Genomic DNA, 19061 nt, shown 5'->3' with positions numbered 1-19061 from the left:
GTCGCATTGTGCAATGGCCACATCCTAGCAAAATCATCTCAACAGATCGACGAAACCAGGTTAAAAGTAACAAACAGGCATCAAACTCTTTGGGGGTTGGGAGATGTCCACTCCAAGCATATGAAGATTTTCCCTGGCAAAAGGGTTGTATAAGAACAATATTTTCCAATGGTGAGGATGGCAGCTGAAGCAGACACTGTGGAGTGTTGAGAGCCTGGTTAGATATTAAAGATGCCAGGAATTTCCACTACATCCTGGCCACTGAAAATCATTTTGACTTTTGTTTTGTCACTAGTCTTTAATGACTTGGAAGAAAGAGTGTGGCTTGGGGAATGATTGCACAAGTTGTGGTTATGAATGCAATGGAACACTATTATGCAATAAGAAATAATGAACAGGCAGATTTCAGAAAAATCTGGAAAGATGTGTACAAACTGATGCAAAGTGAAATAAACGGAACAAGGAAAACATTGTACACAGTAATGGCAACATTGTATGATGATCAACTATGAATGACTTAGTTCTTCTGGGCAACAGAATGATCCAAGACAATTATAAATGACTCATGACGGAAAATGCTGTCTACATCCAGAGCAGTTACTGATGGACTCTGAATGCATATTGAAACACTATTTTCACTTCAATTTTAATGTTTTTTTTCCTTTTCATGTTTCTTCTTTCATAACTGTGATTAATATGGCAATGTATTTTACATGACTGCACATATATAACCTCTATAAAATTGCTTATCATTTTAGGAAGAGGGGAGGGGGAGGAAGAAGGGAGAAAAATTTGGAGCTCAAAATCTTGTCAAAATGAATGCTAAAAATTGTCACATCTAATTGGAAAAGAATATAAGAAAGAGTGAGGTTGATGACTTTGTCCAACTCTGTCTCACTTAAATCCATTTCACATTCAAGTCAAGACATCACCCTATGATGTCACTGGTCCTCTTTGAAAATGAAGGATGAGCAACAAATAATTAGGTACATACAAAATATAGACAGAGCAGATGGAAGGTAATCTTAGAGAGGAGACTACTATTAGCTTCAGAGGCCTGGAAGGCTTTATAAAAAAGTAGGATTTGAGCTCTCTGGAAGTAAGGCAGGGAAACTAAGTGGTAGAGATGGAAGAACAAAGTATTTTAGAAGTATAAGATAGCCAGTGTAAAGACACAGAAAATGGAGGAACATTTTTGGGGAAACACAAATAGTCCAGTATAGCTAGATTGTACAATTACAATGATGGGAGTAAAGTGAAATACTAGAAATGTAGGAAGGAGACAGGCTGTGAAGACCTTTATTTTTCAAGGTATTCTTTATTGATATATTTTGTTTATAGATGACCTAAATTTTTTTCTACTATCTCTCCCTCCTCATCCTTCCCAAAGAGCTATCCCATAGAAAAAAGGAACACATTTTTACAGGCATATTATGCCACAAAGATGGCCATTGATAAAAAAGAATGTTGCTACATACACCAAAATATTTATAGCACCACTTTTGTGGTAGCAAAGAACTGAAAGCAAAGCAGATGCCCAGTGATTGAGGAATCGCTAAACAAAGTGTGGCATAAGAACATAATAGAATATGACATTAATACAGAAACATGGAAAACGCATAGTCTGATACAAAGTGATGATAGGAGAGCCAAGAAATCAATATATAAATGACTACACCAATGCAACAGAAAGAACAACACCCATAAATTAATAGAAAATTAAAGCTATAAAATCATATATATATATATGTATATATATATATACATACACGTGTGTGTGTGTGTGTGTGTGTGTGTGTGTGTGTGTGTGTGTGTACAAACAATCGTGGATCCAAAGAAGAGTAATGAGAAGGCACCTCTCCCTACTTCTTTGCTGAGACGGGATGTTTGTGGAACAATGCATGTGTTTTCAGAATGTTGCAATCAATATTTAAATTCACAAATCTAACAAAGTAAGTGAAAATATACTTTTTCTAAAGCCTATTTGTATCACTTGATCATAACCACTATGTCAGTAGAATATTAGATTCTTACAGGTTGGGGTTGTTTCATTTTTGTCACTTATCCCCTTAGCCCAATACAGTGTCTAGGACATACTATGTACTTAATAAATAACTGTATTGACAGAGTCAAGAGGGCACATTAGGGGAAACTGTCCAACTAAACTATCCCAACACTCCCCTCTAAACAACTTTAAAATAATACCTCAAACCAAATTTTAGAGAGGGATAACCAACAAAAGTCCAAGGTGAGAGATTTTTCCAGCCTAAGAAAACAAAAAGTGAAGAGGAGAAGTCTGTGCCACCAAGGTAGAGGCCTATCTGGAGCCCACACATGCCACAGTGGCAATAGTAGCCACAGCAGCAACACATTTAAGAGCTCTCAGTCCAGAGATAGTAAGGAAAATTGGACAACTGGTGAGAGAGAGATTATAAGGGATACTTTACTGGCACTGGGCATAGCTGGCATTGAGTGGCAACTCTATTGCCCATATGCAGTTCTGGATTGTAGTTCCAGGATTGAGAGAGTCCTGGAACAGAGTCCTGGTGGTTGTTCAAAGGGGAACAAGGGCCTTGGACATAGTTCCAAAATACTTATAGTTGCAGGAGAACAGGAGCCCATCTTGTGAGGGGGCCTGGACCAGGAGAGCAGTGACAACACCTCCCCCAGGATCATACTACTGAGGAAGCATGAAAAACTCAGACTTCCAGAACTAGCTGTAAAAACAGCAGCACAAAAAAGGCCCAAAGCTTTAGATAATACCTCCCATTCCCCAGGTGAGTAGAGCCTAAAATTAAAAAATTCAAAGTGAAGAAATAGACTAGAAAAACAAGCAAACATTAACAATAATAGGATTTGACCATAAAAATTACTATTGTGGCAGGAAAAACCAAGACATAAATTCAGAAGAAGATGCTAATGTGAAAACAGCTACAAAAAGCCTCAAAAAAAAGTACTAATTGTACCCAAATTCAATAAGAATTCTTGGAAAAGTTGAAGAAAGGAATAACAGTAGCAGAGGAAAAATTGAGGAAAGGAACGAGAATGATGCAAGAAAATTATGAGAAGAGAATTAACAGCTTGGTAAAAGAGGCACAAAAAATACTCAAGAAAATAATACCTTAAGAAACAGAATTGACCAAAATGGTAAGAGAGGTCCAAAAATCCACTGAAGCAGATTCGGCCAAATGGGAAAAGAGGTACAATAAGAAATACTTAAGTACAATAAGTACCAAGGAAAATAATTCCTTAAAAACTAGAATTGGACAATGATCTAAGACAACTCTGAAGGATGAAAAATGCTATCCACTCCCAGAGAAAGAACTAATGGTGTCTGAATACAGATTGAAGCATACTTTTTTACGTTATTTTTCTTGAGGGTTTTTTTTGGGGGTGGAGGCTACATTTTCTTTCACAACATGAATTTTATAGAAATGTTTGCATAACTATACATGTCTAACTTATTTCAAATTGCTTACCTTCTCAATGAGGGGGAGTGCAATGGGGAAAGGGACAGAATTTGGAACTCTTAAGTTTTAAAAACAAATGTTAAAAATTCATTTTACATGTAATTGGGGAAAATAAAATACTAAATTTTAAAAAATGTGATTGGGAAATATTTATCGAAATAAATTAATTAATTTCAAAAATTTGAATTGGGCAAGTGGAAGCTGATGACTCCATGAGACATGGAGAAACAATAAAACAAAGTCAAAAGAATGAAAAACAGAAGAAAATGTGAACTATCCCACAGGAAAAGCAACTGATATGGAAAATAGATCCACGAGAGATAATTTAAGAATTATTGGACTACATGAAAGCCATGATCCAAAAAGAACCTAGACATCATCTTTTAAGTAATTATCAAGGAAAACTACATTCATATCTTAGGCTCATCAGGAAAAATAGAAATGAGATGTAAACAGCTTAACATGTGTCTCTTGTGATTTCCCTTTCATGTATACTTTTTTATGTTTCTCTTTAGTTTTCCTTTGAATGTCACATTTTGTATTCAGCTCTGATCTTTTCATTAGGAGTGCTTGGAAGTTCTCTATTTCATTGACTACTCATTTTCCCCCCTGAAAAATTATTACTATTCTTGATTGTAATTCTAGTTCCTTCATTTTCAAAAATATCATATGCCAGGCCTTTCACTTCTTTAATACAGAAGCCACTAAATCTTGTGTGATTCTAACTACATCCCACACTATTGAGGTATTTTCTCTTTGGCCTGGGAGCTTTGGAATAAGAGAAAGAGATGAGGATGACAAAAGGGAGGATGAATTGAGGCAAGCAGTGATCATAAGCAAAATAGAGTTTTGAGGGAGAGAGAGAGAGAAGAAGAAGAAGAAGAAGAAGAAGAAGAAGAAGAAGAAGAAGAAGAAGAAGAAGAAGAAGAAAATGAGATGAAGGGAAATATACAGTTAGCAAACATAACTGTGAATGGGAATGACAGCAGCTTACCCGTAAAATGAAATTGGATAACATAATGGATTAAAAACCACAATCCAATAATATGTTATTTATAAGAGACAGATTTGAAATAGAAACACACACATAAAATTAAAATAAAGGACTGGAGCAGAATCTAATATGCTTCAGCCAAAATAAAAAAGGTAGGGGTAGTAATCATGATCACAGACAAAGCAAAAGCAAAGAGAGACATGAGTAAAACAAATAATTAAGGAAACTACATTATGCTAGAAAGTAACATAGACATTGAAAGATCAAATTTTTTACAGAATGTGTTCTTGATAAAAACTTCCCTTCACATACGTATAGTGAGTATAAAACACAGTCAAATTTGTAGAGAGAGAGAGAGTGAGAGAGAGAGAGAGAGAGAGAGAGAGAGAGAGAGAGAGAGAGCGCACATGGTTCTTCAATTGATAAATAGTTACAGGACTTAAACAGACAGTTATCAGAAGAAGAAATCAAAGCTATCTATAGTCATATGAAAAAATGCCCCAAATCACAATTGATTAGGGAAATGCAAATTAAAACAACTCTGAGTTACCATCACACACCTATCAGAAATGATAAATGGTGGAAGGAATGATGGAAAAAATAGGTATACTAATGAACTGTTGGTGGAACAGTGACTGATTTAATCATTCTAGAGAACAATTTGGAATTACATTCACAGGGCAAAAAATTGTGAATACCCTTTGACCCTGCAATACCACCACTAGGTCTATACTCCAAAGAAATCAAAGAAAAGGGAAGAGGGCCTATCTCTACAAAAAATATCTATAGGAGATTTTTTTGTGGTGTACTAATCAATTGGGAAATGGCTGAACAAGTTGTGGCTTATGATTGTGATGGAGTACTACTGTACTTTAGGAAACTATGAGGGAAGTATTTTCAGAAAAAGCTAAAGCACAATGAAGAAAGAACTGGGAGATCATTGTGCATAGTAGTAACAGTGTTTTAACCATGATTGACTGTCAAAGATTTGGCTACTCTGTTCAGAACAGTGATCCAGGACAATTTTAAAGGACTTATGGTGGAAAAGGAGAAAACTGATGAACTCCGACTGCAAACTGAAGTGTAATTCTTTAACTTTCTTCATTTTTTTCTTTTTTTGAAGTATGGCTAATATGAAAATATGTTTTGCATAATTTCAAATGCATAATTGATACCATATTGCATACCTTCTCAGTGGGTGTAGAAGGGAGGGAGAAGGAGGGAGAGAATTTGAAACTCAAAATTTAAAAATTACAGAGTGTTTAAAATAAATAATAAAATATTTTAAAAATATTTGTATAGAGTTGAATTCATGAAAAATGATGTTTCCTACTAATCAGTTTTCTTAGTGCTCCCTTTACTTCATTGTTCCTTAAACTGTAGATCAGGGGGTTGAGCATGGGGATCAGTACACTGTAGAAAACAGAAATCACTTTATTCTCATCCTTTGAGTAGCTAAAATTAGGCATGACATAAACTAAAGTAAGGGTCCCATAGAAGAGAGTGACTGCTGTGAGGTGGGAGGTGCAAGTGGAGAAAGCTTTGGCTTTCCCCTCAGGGGAGTTTATCTTCAGGATGGAGAAGAGGATGTATACATAAGAGATTATTATAATTAACACTGTGATCATGATTAGTGACCCAGCAGAGGCAGGAGGAAGAATTTCAGCAAGATTATCTTTAGAATAGGAAAGCTTCAAAAGTGGTGAATAATCACAGAAAAAGTGATTGATCTCATTGGGTCCACAGAAAGACCGATTCAATAAGCAGCCAGTAAAGATCCAAGCATTCACACAACCACCCAGGTAGGATGTAATAAGTAACAGAGTGCAGACCCTAGAAGACATGTTGGTGGAGTAGAGTAAGGGACTACAGATGGCCACATACCGATCATACGCCATCACAGCCAGTAAGAAACACTCAACTCCCCCAAAGGTGACTCCACAACATATTTGGGCCACACCCTTGCAGAGGGATTAAGGTTATGTCCTCAAGGTACGTCCTGAGCATGAGAGGGGTGACTGATGAGGAAATTTCAATATCCACAAAAGCCAAGTGACTGAGGAAAAGGTACATTGGGGTGTGAAGTTGGGAGCAATTTCTGATCAATAGGATTATGGTGAGGTTGCCAAGTAATGTGACAGCTTAGACACCTAGAAATATCACAAAGAGGATGACATGAAGGGTTGGGTCATCTGTTAACCCCAAAATAATAAATTCAGTCACAGCAGTGCAGTTACTGCCAGTCATCTGTCCTGGGAAAAGTGCCTATTAGACAGAGAAAAGGAGATTAAAATACAATACAAGATTAAGATGATTAAGATTTGGAAATGTCTTTTGATATATTTAGGAAATATTCAACGCCCCCTTCCTACTTGCCCATCATGTGATCTTACTCCAATACTTGGTTGCTACGCACCATAAGCAAAGCAGAGATGAATAAATTTTTTGCCCACAATTTTTTCTCCATGGACCAACAATACTGTATGATTTGCCAATTTTGAATTGTGCCAGTGTGAAAAAGCATCTCAATTTGAAGAGGATAGCTGAATTCCAACCATAGGAGTTACATGCTGAGACTCACCTATAAATTAAATATATACAGAGCTTACATCCAAATATGTAAATGCTGGTCTGTCAACTGGCCACCATTATTTATCCCTTCCAAAGTCCTGAATAACCACAATAATCATAAGAGGGGAAACCACTTTGAAAGACTTTAGAAGACTAGTGAGGAAATATTTTCTACCCCTTCTTGGCAGAAAGGTGATGACCAGAGGTACAACATGAGACATGTATTTTCAGACATGACCAATCTGTTGGTGTGTGCTACCTGACCATGCATAGCTCCTACAAGTGAGGGATTCCACTATGAGTCAGGTAGTGACAGACCTGAGTGGAGGGAAGGAACATTAACAAAACTTTTTCAAAACGCACAGGCAAAAAGAGAAGTATGATGTTACATATATATATATGTATGTGTATGTGTGCATGTGTATGTGTATGTGTGCATGTGTGAATCAATATATCTTGAATTTTTTTTTAATTTTCACCCTGCTGATGTCATGGTCTTCAAGAAAGAAGGACAAGCAACAATCCTTTGAGTAGCAGAAACTGCCCCACTGGGGACTGAACTGGAACAGCTCTTTTTTTGTCCTTCTTTCCTTCCTTCCTCCCTCCCTCCCTCCCTTCCTTCCTTCCTTCCTTCCTTCCTTCCTTCCTTCCTTCCTTCCTTCCTTCCTTCCTTCCTTCCTTTCTTCCTTCCTTTTCTTTTTTCCTTCCTTCTTTCTTTCCTTTCACAAACATTACAATATATCTTGAGGTTTATAGAGTAGGATCACTGACTGGCCGATAACAGTTCCCAGGCTAAACCAAACTTGATCTTTGTTTGGCCTCTGATTGGCTCAGAGTGAATGTAAACAGGAATTGTTTCTGTTTTGGCCAGAAATCCTGAGGATCTTCCCTTCCAAGTTTGACCTTTTTTGTTTTTTCACTAGGTTAGAGAGACCATTCTTCCTCATTTTTTTAACCTAGCCTTTACTACTGAATGGACACAGTCACACTGAAACCTCCTAAACATCTTAGCTTTAAAAGACCAATGTCTTCTGCTGTTTCTAGGGTCATCTCCAGTTATCCTGATGTGTATCTGGCCACTGCAGCAAAATGATCTGGTGACTTTGCAAGGCCCTCCCTCACTTAAACCCAAATCATTTGCATGTTGCAGCATTGCCTCCCTGAAGTCATGGTCCTCTTTGAGAATGAGGGACAAACAACAACAATCTATGTATCTGAAATACTCCTTTTAAAGATCAAACTATCTAGAAATATTTGCATTATTTTGTGCTTGGTAAGCTCCAAATAAAAGAAATTATCTTAAATATTACTTTTTTCCTGATATGTTCTCATTACTCCTAACTCTAACCTCACTTTTCTTCTCTTCGAAGTTGACTAAGAAAGCATAAAAAATATTGAGATACTGTTCAGATCAGAGAAGAACCTGACTATAAATACTCATTTATGAATCTGTGGTTGAACTTTCTTTGTGACCACAAGAAAAAATGGATGTATTAAGAAAACAAAATGTTGTAGAGTGCTGAACGTCTGCTACTTCACTCTCCTACTCAAGACAGGATTTTGCTTCCTACTTTTCTGACAAAAGAAGGGTTGTCCCTGTGGGCTCCCTTTTCTTTCCTGTTCTACAGTTCAAACTTCCTCAATATCATCCCCTATTGTCTTTGCAAGAAGCTCTGAAGAAGAGACAGTCCTTCTTTTCCCTAGGGTCAATCCTTCTACCTGTTCCCGTGATCCCTTCTGTCGTATTTCAGCCTTAAACTTTCCCCATTGAAAAACTCCCTTTTGAATTTTAATCTTTTTATCTATGGACTTCTTTCTACAAATGGGCTGAGGCCTGTCTAATCCTTTAAGATGTTCCACTTAACCCTGCCATCCTTTCAAGTTATTACACTATATCTCTTCCCTTTCTTAATCATCTCTCAGGAAGAAATTACCCTTGTTGAATCTACTTCTTCTCCTCCTGCTGATTTGTGAACCCATTCTAATCTGATGTCTGAACCCATCACCCCCACTGAAACTATTCTCTACAAAGCTATCAACAATTCTTAAATTTTCAAATCATAATATTTTTGTAAATCTCATTTAAATTCCTTGAAATGTGAGATTGTTTCAGACTTTGTATTTGTGTTAGCCATAACCCCTAGAAAAATGATTGAAAAATAGGTAGTTAATAAATACTTGCTCATTGATTCTTGGTCTCTTTTCAGCATGTGACAAGGTGGGCCACCTACTCTTCATGAATATTTTTTCCTCATGAATTTTTATGCCACTGGCTTTCCTGGTACTAGTATTTCTCCTACCAATCTAACCTTTTTTTTTTTTAACAGCCTGCTTTGGCAGATTGTAATCCTGGTGTAGCCTCCTAATCATACATGTTTCATCTAGATCTATCTTAGGCTCTCTGCTTTTTCTTTTATACCTTCTCAATGAGCTCATTAGCTTCTACTGCCATTACCATCTCCATTCAAATGAATCTGATCTGTCTATCCAGCTTTGAACTTCAATCTATGTAAGCCCAATAGCTGGACATTTGCACCTGAATGTCCCAAAGGCATTTCAAAATCAACAAGTCTGAAAGAGAGCTCATCTTATCCCTAACACTGGATCAAAAACCACTTGTTTCCATAATTTCTTATTTCTGTTCAGAGCCCTACCATCCTTCTAAGTACCCTGATTTTCAATCCTGGAATTAATGTCTAATCTTCTTTCCATCTTTCCTTTCCCATCCAGTTAACTGTCAAATCTTGCCACTTCTACATCCACATGTCACATCTCATATGTCTACTTACACAGTGACCAACTTATTTCAGGTTTGCATTCCTTCTCACTTGGACTATCACAAAAAGTCTCATAATCAAAAGTCCAGGCTCTACATCCTCTAAACCATACTGTAAAAACCTATAAAAATGATCTTCCTCAAGCACATGGCTGACGATATCATTTGATTACCCAAGCCTTGAACAGATCACTAATTGCCATGAGCACAAAATAACAACTCTTTAGCTTGATTTTTAGAGTCCTGGAAAATCTGAATCCAGTCTTCCTCTTCAGATTTACTTCTCTATATTTGTTATATTCCAGTTCACTTGGTCTACTAGTAGTCTGTTCCTCAGATTTAGAATCCTACACCCATCTCCTTCTTCTACACAGGCCATCTCCCCATACTCAAAATGCCCTACATCATCTCTGCTTCTTAGAATCTCAAGCTTCCTTTGTGTCATAGCTAGTGGGTCACCATTTATAGGAAACCTAGTTTTTTAACTCTGTTCCTCCTTAATGTATCTTGTATTTAATTATGCATGTAAATATTTTATGCCTTTCTCCCCAATAGAATGTAAGATCCCTGTGGTTAAGGAATGTTTTGTCTTTTATACTTTCTATCCCTAGCTCCTAAGACAGGACCCAGTGCATATTGGGCTTATCAAAATATTAGTTGAGCGGAAGGCAACAGCTCAATTCTGAAAATCTCAAATGTCATTTATTAGTAACAGAATCATAAAAATTAGGATAACTCAAAACCACAATTTAAATTTCATAAATTACATTCCACCCACAATTTTTAGAGGGAAATATTATTACACCATTTTATGGATGAGGAAACTGAGGATCACAGAAGTTCAGTCACTTACCCTCCAACACAGTCAAAGCCAGTTCAACTCAGATGTGGGATTCAAACCCAGATCTCCTGATTTCAAGTCTAATTCTCTTTCTGCTATTATCAACCAACAAATACATAAATGAAATTCCTCCTGTCAAAGTCTCTATCTGAGAAGTGCATGTGCATGTGTGCGCGCACATGTGTGAAGCATTATATGAAACAAATGCACCTGTGTATACACAGAAATCTTTACCAAAGGTGTCCTTAACTAATCATGGTGTATCAGACACTTACTGTTTGTTGTGATACATTTCTGGCTGCATGACATGACCTGTGATAGATTACAGTTTACTTACTGATATGATAATGCTCCGTGTATATAGTTCATTTTCAAATATTTGACTTTATATGGCATTATAAGGGACCAGAGATATGAAGACTGTAATGGAGAGTAAGAGAGACAGAGAGAGAGAGACAAAGAAAGAGGAAGAGAGAGAGAGAGAGAGAGAGAGAGAGAGAGAGAGAGAGAAGAAATCTCTATGTAAAAAAGAAATCCACATAAAATCTGGCATAGCAAAAGGAATAGACAAGCCTCCCTGGAATAAGCTACAATTCAAAAATTATATCTGTTTTACAGCCAAACCAAGAACAGCAGTGGTACCTATTGATGAAGAAGATGGTAACTTTAGACTCCAGGGAATTATCTTTGTATGGTAGCATCCTATTTATGTTGGGATTTGTAGCATTTGGGATACAACCCTTTGAGCACTTTAACACCAAATATAGCCTACATCATTAAAATGCCATTTGAAATCTATTGGGATAGAGAAAATTGTTAACACAGAGATAACTTGTCTGAGAAGTTTTTTAAATTCTCAGAGGCTCCATTTATTTTTTGTCTCTTTCTTTGTTTATCCAGGATTTGTAAAAACTGAAAAACACTATTGGACAACAATATAGCCAAACTACTATGATCTGTCATGGAAGCTCTCAACAACTGTTCTGTGATCAAACTGTGGCAATTGTAGTTTTGACTGTGTTGACTAGGTATGAAAACTTGTCCTTATCACGTTATCAGATTTGTTTTGGTCAGCCTGTAAACAATACTGATTATATACTTATACACAACTGAGGCTGAAAGGCATTTATGAAATTCAACTTAGTAGCAATTATAGATTCTAGAATAAAGACTATTCACAGTAAGAAAAATCATCCATATGTTAAGGAAGTATGGATGATCTTTTCAAGGCTCCTGATAAATTTTTCCTGGAATATAAGAGCATGTATGATATATGACATGGAGATTTTTTGAAAGGACAGTTGATATATCTTGAGTCAGCTGAAAGACAGAAGATAAGGATCATAGGTTGTCTACCTTGGTAAGGTGATTTGGTTTTGTCCCCTCTGTTTTTAAAACAGAAAAGCTTAAATGGACTTCCTTATAACAACCTACAGGTGTATTAGCCTTTCATGTCATAGAACACAATAGGAAATATTGGAGCTTGGGTCATCAACTGCTTTGCACCTCATATTTATATTGGTATTTTGCTTTCAAGATATTAAATAAACTTTCAATTGAATGAATATTTTGGAGGAAGGGTCAAATTATAGAAAAAAACCAGATGCAGGATCCAGTGAGTGGGGTCTCGAGTCAGGCAAATTGTTGGTTATACAAATATCCAAACCCATAGAGAGGAAATTGGGAAGGCATTAGGGAAATATAAAGATTTGGAAGGTCTTGGAAATGGGAGTACAATCTGCACATATTTTAGAGATCAATAAAAGGTAGATTCTCAAGGGCACAGCTCTCTAGTCCCTTTTACATATTTTCATTTGAGTAGTGTAGGGCATCTAAAGTTTAGATTTCCACCTACTGGTTGTCTTATCCAAAGGTGCTGCTCCAGGGTTATGAGAAACTGTTGTTTCAACTAGGCAAATGCATCACTGGCTTCTGGATTTTTATATTTCTTACTCTTGAACCATATTTCCCAGCATATTTTTCATTCTTCTCACCTATGCTCACTTTTACAGTGCAATAACCTATCTTTAAATTAGATGGTCTTTGTAAGTTATTTGCAATATTTCTCTATTGTCTCATCCTTTGTAAAAGATGTTTTTCTTTAAATTTAATTTTAATTTAGGTTTTTCTTAACTTCATGCCAACAAAGTTGTTCAAATTAAATTTTATTTCTTTATGTTAAATTTTGACTTCTAAACAGTCTCCCTGTCTTATCATCTCACAATAGAAGAGGCCACCATCTGGTGTGTGTGTGTGTGTGTGTGTGTGTGTGTGTGTGTAAAACCATAACATATATACCTCTACTTAATCAATTCTTTTTCTGGAGGTGGACATCATCTTGTTTTATAAATTCTTTGTAGTTGATTTGAATATTTATAATTCTTAGAATAATTTATTCTTCCTATAATATTGCTGTTATTTATACAATGTTCTCTTAGTTCTCCTTGTTTCACTCTTCATTATTTTATGCAAATCTTTCCATTTTTTTCTAAAATCAATCAGCTCCTCATTTCTTATAGCACAGTAGTATTCCATCACAATTATATACCACAACTTGTTTGGTCATTCCCCAAATGATGGACATCTTCTGAAATTTCGGTTCTTTGCTACCTCAAATAGAGCTGTTATATATTTTTAGAACATATAGATTCTTTTCCTTTTTCTTGATCACCTTGGAAAATAGATCTAATATTGCTATTGTTGGGTCAAAAAACCAACACAATTTTATAATTCTTTGGGTGTAATTACAGATTGTTCCCCAAAATGTTTGAATCAGTTCATAGTTCCACTAACATTGTATTCACGTCCCAATTTTTTCACATCCCCTCCAGCATTTGTTGTTTTCCATGTCTATCATTTTAGTCAATGTGGTAGATATGAAGACATCTCAGTTGTTTTAATTTTCATTTTTTCTAATCAATAATTATTTAGAGAATTTTTACATGACTATATAGTTTGGTTTTCTTCATCAAAAATGACCTATTCATATCCTTTGACCATTTATCAATCAGGGAATCATTTGTATTCTTATATATTTGATGATCTTTATATATTTGAATTATGAGACCTTTACCAGTCTATAAAAATGTTTTCCCAATTTCTACTTTCCTTGTAATCTTGTCTACTTTGGTTTTATTTCTAAAAAATCTTTTAATTTAATATAAATGAAATTATCCATTTTGCATCTCACAAGAGTATCTATCTCTTGTTTATTCATCAATTCTCTTATCCATAAGTGTAATAGTTATTAAGTTCCATGTTCTCCTAATTATCTTATATTATCTACCTGTATGTCTAGGTCATATATCCATTTTGACCTTACCTTGGTAAATGGTGTAAGATATTGAATTATGCCTAATTTCTATCAGACTGCTTTCTGGTTTTCCCAACAATTTTGACCAAATGGTGAATTCTTATCCTCCAAATTTAAATCTTTACATTTTTCAAACACAATGTTACTGTGATTATTTATTACTGTTTATTGTATGTTTATTCCATTTTACTGATTCACCTTTCTATTTCTTAAGTACTTAAGTACTAGAAAGTTTTGATAGTTACTGATTTATAATATAGTTTAAGATCTGGTACTACTAAGCCTCCTTCCTTTGTATTTTTCCATTCATTCCTTTGATATTCTTATTCTTTTGTTCTGCAAATGAATTTTCTTATATTTTTTCCCTGAATAAAATATTTTTTGGTAATTTATTGATATAGCACTGAATGAGTAGATTAGTTAAAAATGGCATTTTATGTTATTAGATCTGCCCACCCATGAACAACGAATATTTCTCTAATAGTTTAATCTGACTTTATTTGTATGAAAGCTTTATTATTAGGTTCATAAGCAAACATTTTTAGCATTTAAAAAAAATTGCAAATTCCACATTTTCTCCCTCCCTCTTTCCCCATCCCCTCAATGAGAAGGTGAGCAATTTTATATAGATTATACATTTGCAGTCATGCAAAATATTTCCATATAAGTCTTGTTGGAAAAACAAATGAACTAAAAAAATCAAGAATGATAAAGAAATTGAAAAACATATGATTGATACAAAAACATAGAAAATATTTACGTAATCTGATACAGAGTGATGACAGCAGAGCCAAGAAATCAATACATAAAATGACTACACCAATGTAATGGAAATAACAACACCCATAAATTAATAGAAAATGAATGCTGCAAGATTATGAAAGAAAAAAAATCCTGGACCCAAAGAAGAGTAATGAGAAGATGCCTCTCCCTACTCCTTTTCTGAAGATAAGAACTCCTTAAAAAAATTTCTGCCAAATGGGGAAATGAGGTACAATATTTGACTAAAGAAAATAATTCCTTAAAAATTAGAATTAGGCAATAATCTAAGGCAACTTTGAAGGATGAAAAATGGTATCTATCCGCAGAGAAAGAATTGATGATGCCTGAATACAGATTGAGGCATATATTTTTTCTTTATTTTTCTTAAGGGTTTTTTTTTTTGGTCTATGTTTTCTTTAACAACCTGATTATTACAGAAATGTTTCCCATGATTAACCTATATTGAATTGTTTGCCTTTACATTGGGAAGGGGAAGGAAGAGAATTTGGAACTCATATTTTTAAAAACAAATGTTAAAAATTGATTTTACATGTAACTGGGGAAAATAAAATACTAAATATTTTTTTTAAAAAATATAATTGGGAAATATTGACCAAAATAAATTAAAAAATTATTATTTGGCAGGTGAAAGCTGATGACTCCATGAGATGGGGAGAAATTATAAAACAAAGTCAATAGAATGAAAAATAAAAGAAAATGTGAAATATCTCATAGGAAAATCAACTGACCTGGAAAAGAGATCGAGGAGAGATAATTTGAGAATTTTTGGACTCCGTGAAAGCCATGATCCAAAAAGAGCTTTGACCTTATCTTTCAAGCAATTATCAAGGAAAACTACCTTCATGTCTTAGCCCTAGAAGGAAAAATAGAAATGAAATGTAAACAGTTTAACTCTCTTGTGTCCCTTATGATTTCTCTTTCATGTTTACCTTTTTATGTTTCTCTTAAGTTTTCCTTTTGGATGTCACATTTTCTGTTCAACTGTGGTCTTTTCATTAGAAATGCTTGGAAGTACTCTATTTCATTGGTGACTCATTTTTCCCCTGAAGAATTATTGCTATTCTTGGTTGTAATCCTTGTTACTTTACTTTCAAAAATATCATATTACAAGCCTTCCAGTCCTTTAACATGGAAGCCACTAAATCTTGTATGATTCTAACTAAAGAGATGAGGATGACAAAAGAGAGAATGAATTAAGGGAAGTAGTGATTACAAGCAAAATAGAGTTTTGAGAGAGACAGAGAAGACTAAATGATGAAGAAGAAGAAGAAGAGGAAGAAGAAGAAGAAGAAGAAGAAGAAGAAGAAGAAGAAGAAGAAGAAGAAGAAGAAGGAGGAGGAGGAGGAGGAGGAGGAGGAGGAGGAGGAGGAGGAGGAGGAGGAGGAGGAGGAGGAGGAGGAGGAGGAGGAGGAGGAGGAGGAGAAGGAGGAGGAGGAGGAGGAGGAGGAGAATAAAAAGGAGGAGGAGGAGAAGAAAAAGCAGGAGAAGAAAGAGGAGGAAGAGGAGAAAAAGAAGAAGAAGAAAATGAGATGAAAGGAAATATACAGTTAGTATTCATAACTGTGAATGTGAATGACATCAGCTCCCCTGTAAAATAAAATTGGATAACAGAATGGATTAAAAACCAGAATCCAATAATATGTTATGTATAAGAGACAGATTTAAAACAGAAATATACACACACACAGAGTTAAAATGAAGGGCTGGAGCAGAATCTAATATGTTTCAGCTGAAGTAAAAAAAAGGCAGGGGGAGTAATCATGATCATAGACAAAGCAAAAGCAAAAATAGACCTAAGTAAAAGAGACAATCAGAGAAACTGCATTATACTAGAAGGTACCATAGACAGTGTAAAATCAAAAATATTTACAGCAAGTTTCCTTGTAAAGACCTCATTTCTTAAATGTGTACTAAGTATAAAAAAGAGTCAAATATGTAAAAAAAAATTAGAGCTATTCCACAAATGATAAATGGTTACAGGACACAGACAGTTTTCAGAAGAAAAAAATCAAAGCTATCTATAGTCATATGAAAAAATGCCCTAAATCACAGTTGATTAGAGAAATGCAAATTAAAACAACTCTGTTTTATCAGGAATGATATCACTTACCAGGAATGATAAAATTGTAGAATGAATGATGGAAAAATAGGTATACTAATGAACTGTTGGTGGAATACTGAACTGATCTAATCATTCTGGAGAACAACGTGGAACTATATTCACAGGGCAAAAAATTGTGCAAACCCTTGAATCCAGTTATACTACTACTAGGTCTGTACCCCAAAGAGATCAAAGAAAAATGAAAAGAACCTATATGTACAAAGTTATCTATAGCAGCTCTTTTTGAGGCATCAAAGAACTGGAAATGGAGGGTAAGCTCATCAATTGGAAAATGACTGAATAAGTTGTGGCATGTGATTGTGATGGAGTGCTATCGTACTTTGGGAAATGATGAGTTTCAGAAAAGAATGTCAAGGACTACATAAAGTGAAACAAAGTGAAGAAGATCATTGCGCACAGTAGCAGCAATGTTATAATGAGGATTGACTGTCCAATACGTGGCTCCTCTGATCAGAAAAATAATCCAAGAAAATTTTAAATTACTGATGGTGAAAAAGGAGCAAACTGATGAACTTTGAGTGGAAACTGAAGTATAATTTTTTAATTTTCCTTATTTTCTTACTTTTTGAAGTATGGCCAATATGAAAATATGCTGAGTATAATTTCAAATGCATAATTGATACCACATTGCTTGTCTTCTCTCTCAGTGGGTATTGAAGACAGTGGGGGGGGATGGGAGAAAATTCAAAATAAAAGAAAATTTAAAATAAAACATTAAAAAAATACTTATATTCAGTTCAATTCATGAAAAATGATGTTTCCTACTCATCAGTTTTCTTAGTGCTCCCTTTACTTCATTGTTCCTTAAACTGTAGATCAGAGGGTTGAGCATGGGGATCAGTACACTGTAGAAAACAGAAATCACTTTATTCTCATCCTTTGAGTAACTAGACTTAGGCATGACATAAATTAAAGTAAGGGTCCCATAGAAGAGAGTGACTGCTGTGAGGTGGGAGGTGCAAGTGGAGAAAGCTTTGGCTTTCCCCTCAGGGGAGTTTATCTTCAGGACAGAAAAGAGGATGTATACATAAGAGATTATTATAATTAACACTGTGATTATAATTACTGACCCAGCAGAGGCAGGAGGAAGAATTTCAGCAAGATTATCTTTAGAATAGGAAAGCTTCAAAAGTGGTGAATAATCACAGAAAAAGTGATTGATCTTATTGGGTCCACAAAAGGACCGATTCAATAAGCAACCAGTAAAGATCCAAGCATTCACACAACCACCCAGATAGGATATGATGAGTAACAGAGTGCAAACTCTTGGAGACATATTGGTAGAGTAGAGTAAGGGGCTACAGATGGCCACATACCGATCATAGGCCATCACAGCCAACAAGAAACACTCAGCTGTCCCAAAGGTGGCTCCACAACACATTTGGGCCAGACACCCTTGCAGAGGGAGTAAGGTTATGTCCTCAATGTAGTTCCTGAGCATGAGAGGGGTGACTGACGAGGAAATTTCAATATCCACAAAAGCCAAGTGACTGAGGAAAAGGTACATTGGGGTGTGAAATTGGGAGCTATTTCTGATCAGTATAATTATGGTGAGGTTATCAAGTAATGTGACTGCATAGACACCCAGGAATATCACAAAGAGGATGACACGAAGGGTTGGATCATCTGTTAATCCCAAAATAATGAATTCAGTCACAGCAGTGCAGTTATTGAAAGACATCTGTCCTGGGAAAAGTTCCTATTAGAAGAAAAGGAGATTGAAATAGGATACAGGATTAAGATTTGGAAATGTCTATTGATATATTTAGGAAACATTCACTGACCACTTCCTACTTGCCCATCATGTGATCTTACTCCAAAACTTGGTTCCTATGTGCCATGGCAGGTTGCCCATAAGCAAAGCAGAGATGAATAAATTTTTTGCTCACAATTTATTCTCCATGGACCAACAGTATTGTATAATTTGCCAATTTTGAATTGTATCAATGTGAAAAAGTACCTCAGAGTGAAGATGATAGCTGAATTAAAACCATAGGAATTATATGCAAGACTCAGCTATAAATTAAATATATGTAGAGACTATATCCAAAAGTGTAAATGCTGGTCTGCCAACTAATCACCATTGTTAATCCTTTCCAAAGGCCTAGAGTCTGCTCTTTGATCCCTGACCTCTCAAAGGACTACCTTCCACAACTGGAGACGTTATCCACATTATGCTAATTGACTATAG

The 19061-nt window shown here is 35.4% G+C and overlaps 1 protein-coding gene and 1 pseudogene across 1 annotated transcript; both read right to left on the bottom strand.

Moving 5' to 3' along the window:
* Positions 1–5774: 5774 nt before the first annotated feature.
* LOC140512872 (olfactory receptor 5p57-like) lies at positions 5775–6711 on the bottom strand (annotated as a pseudogene).
* Positions 6712–17612: 10901 nt separating this feature from the next.
* Positions 17613–18551, bottom strand: LOC140512871 (olfactory receptor 5P80-like). The gene has a single exon (XM_072622240.1). It carries the CDS (start codon positions 18549–18551, stop codon positions 17613–17615), a length of 939 nt encoding a protein of 312 aa, XP_072478341.1.
* Between the last annotated feature and the right edge of the window lie 510 nt (positions 18552–19061).

This window comes from Notamacropus eugenii, chromosome 6, assembly GCF_028372415.1.
Source record: "Notamacropus eugenii isolate mMacEug1 chromosome 6, mMacEug1.pri_v2, whole genome shotgun sequence".
Lineage (NCBI taxonomy): Eukaryota > Metazoa > Chordata > Mammalia > Diprotodontia > Macropodidae > Notamacropus > Notamacropus eugenii.
Note: the sequence above shows the minus strand (reverse complement) of the source record. Positions and strands in the feature narration are given on the sequence as shown.

Bases quoted from the DNA above. Each gene is read 5' to 3' on its own strand.
- LOC140512871 (XM_072622240.1), bottom strand. From the start codon at position 18,551: ATGTCTTTCAATAACTGCACTGCTGTGACTGAATTCATTATTTTGGGA.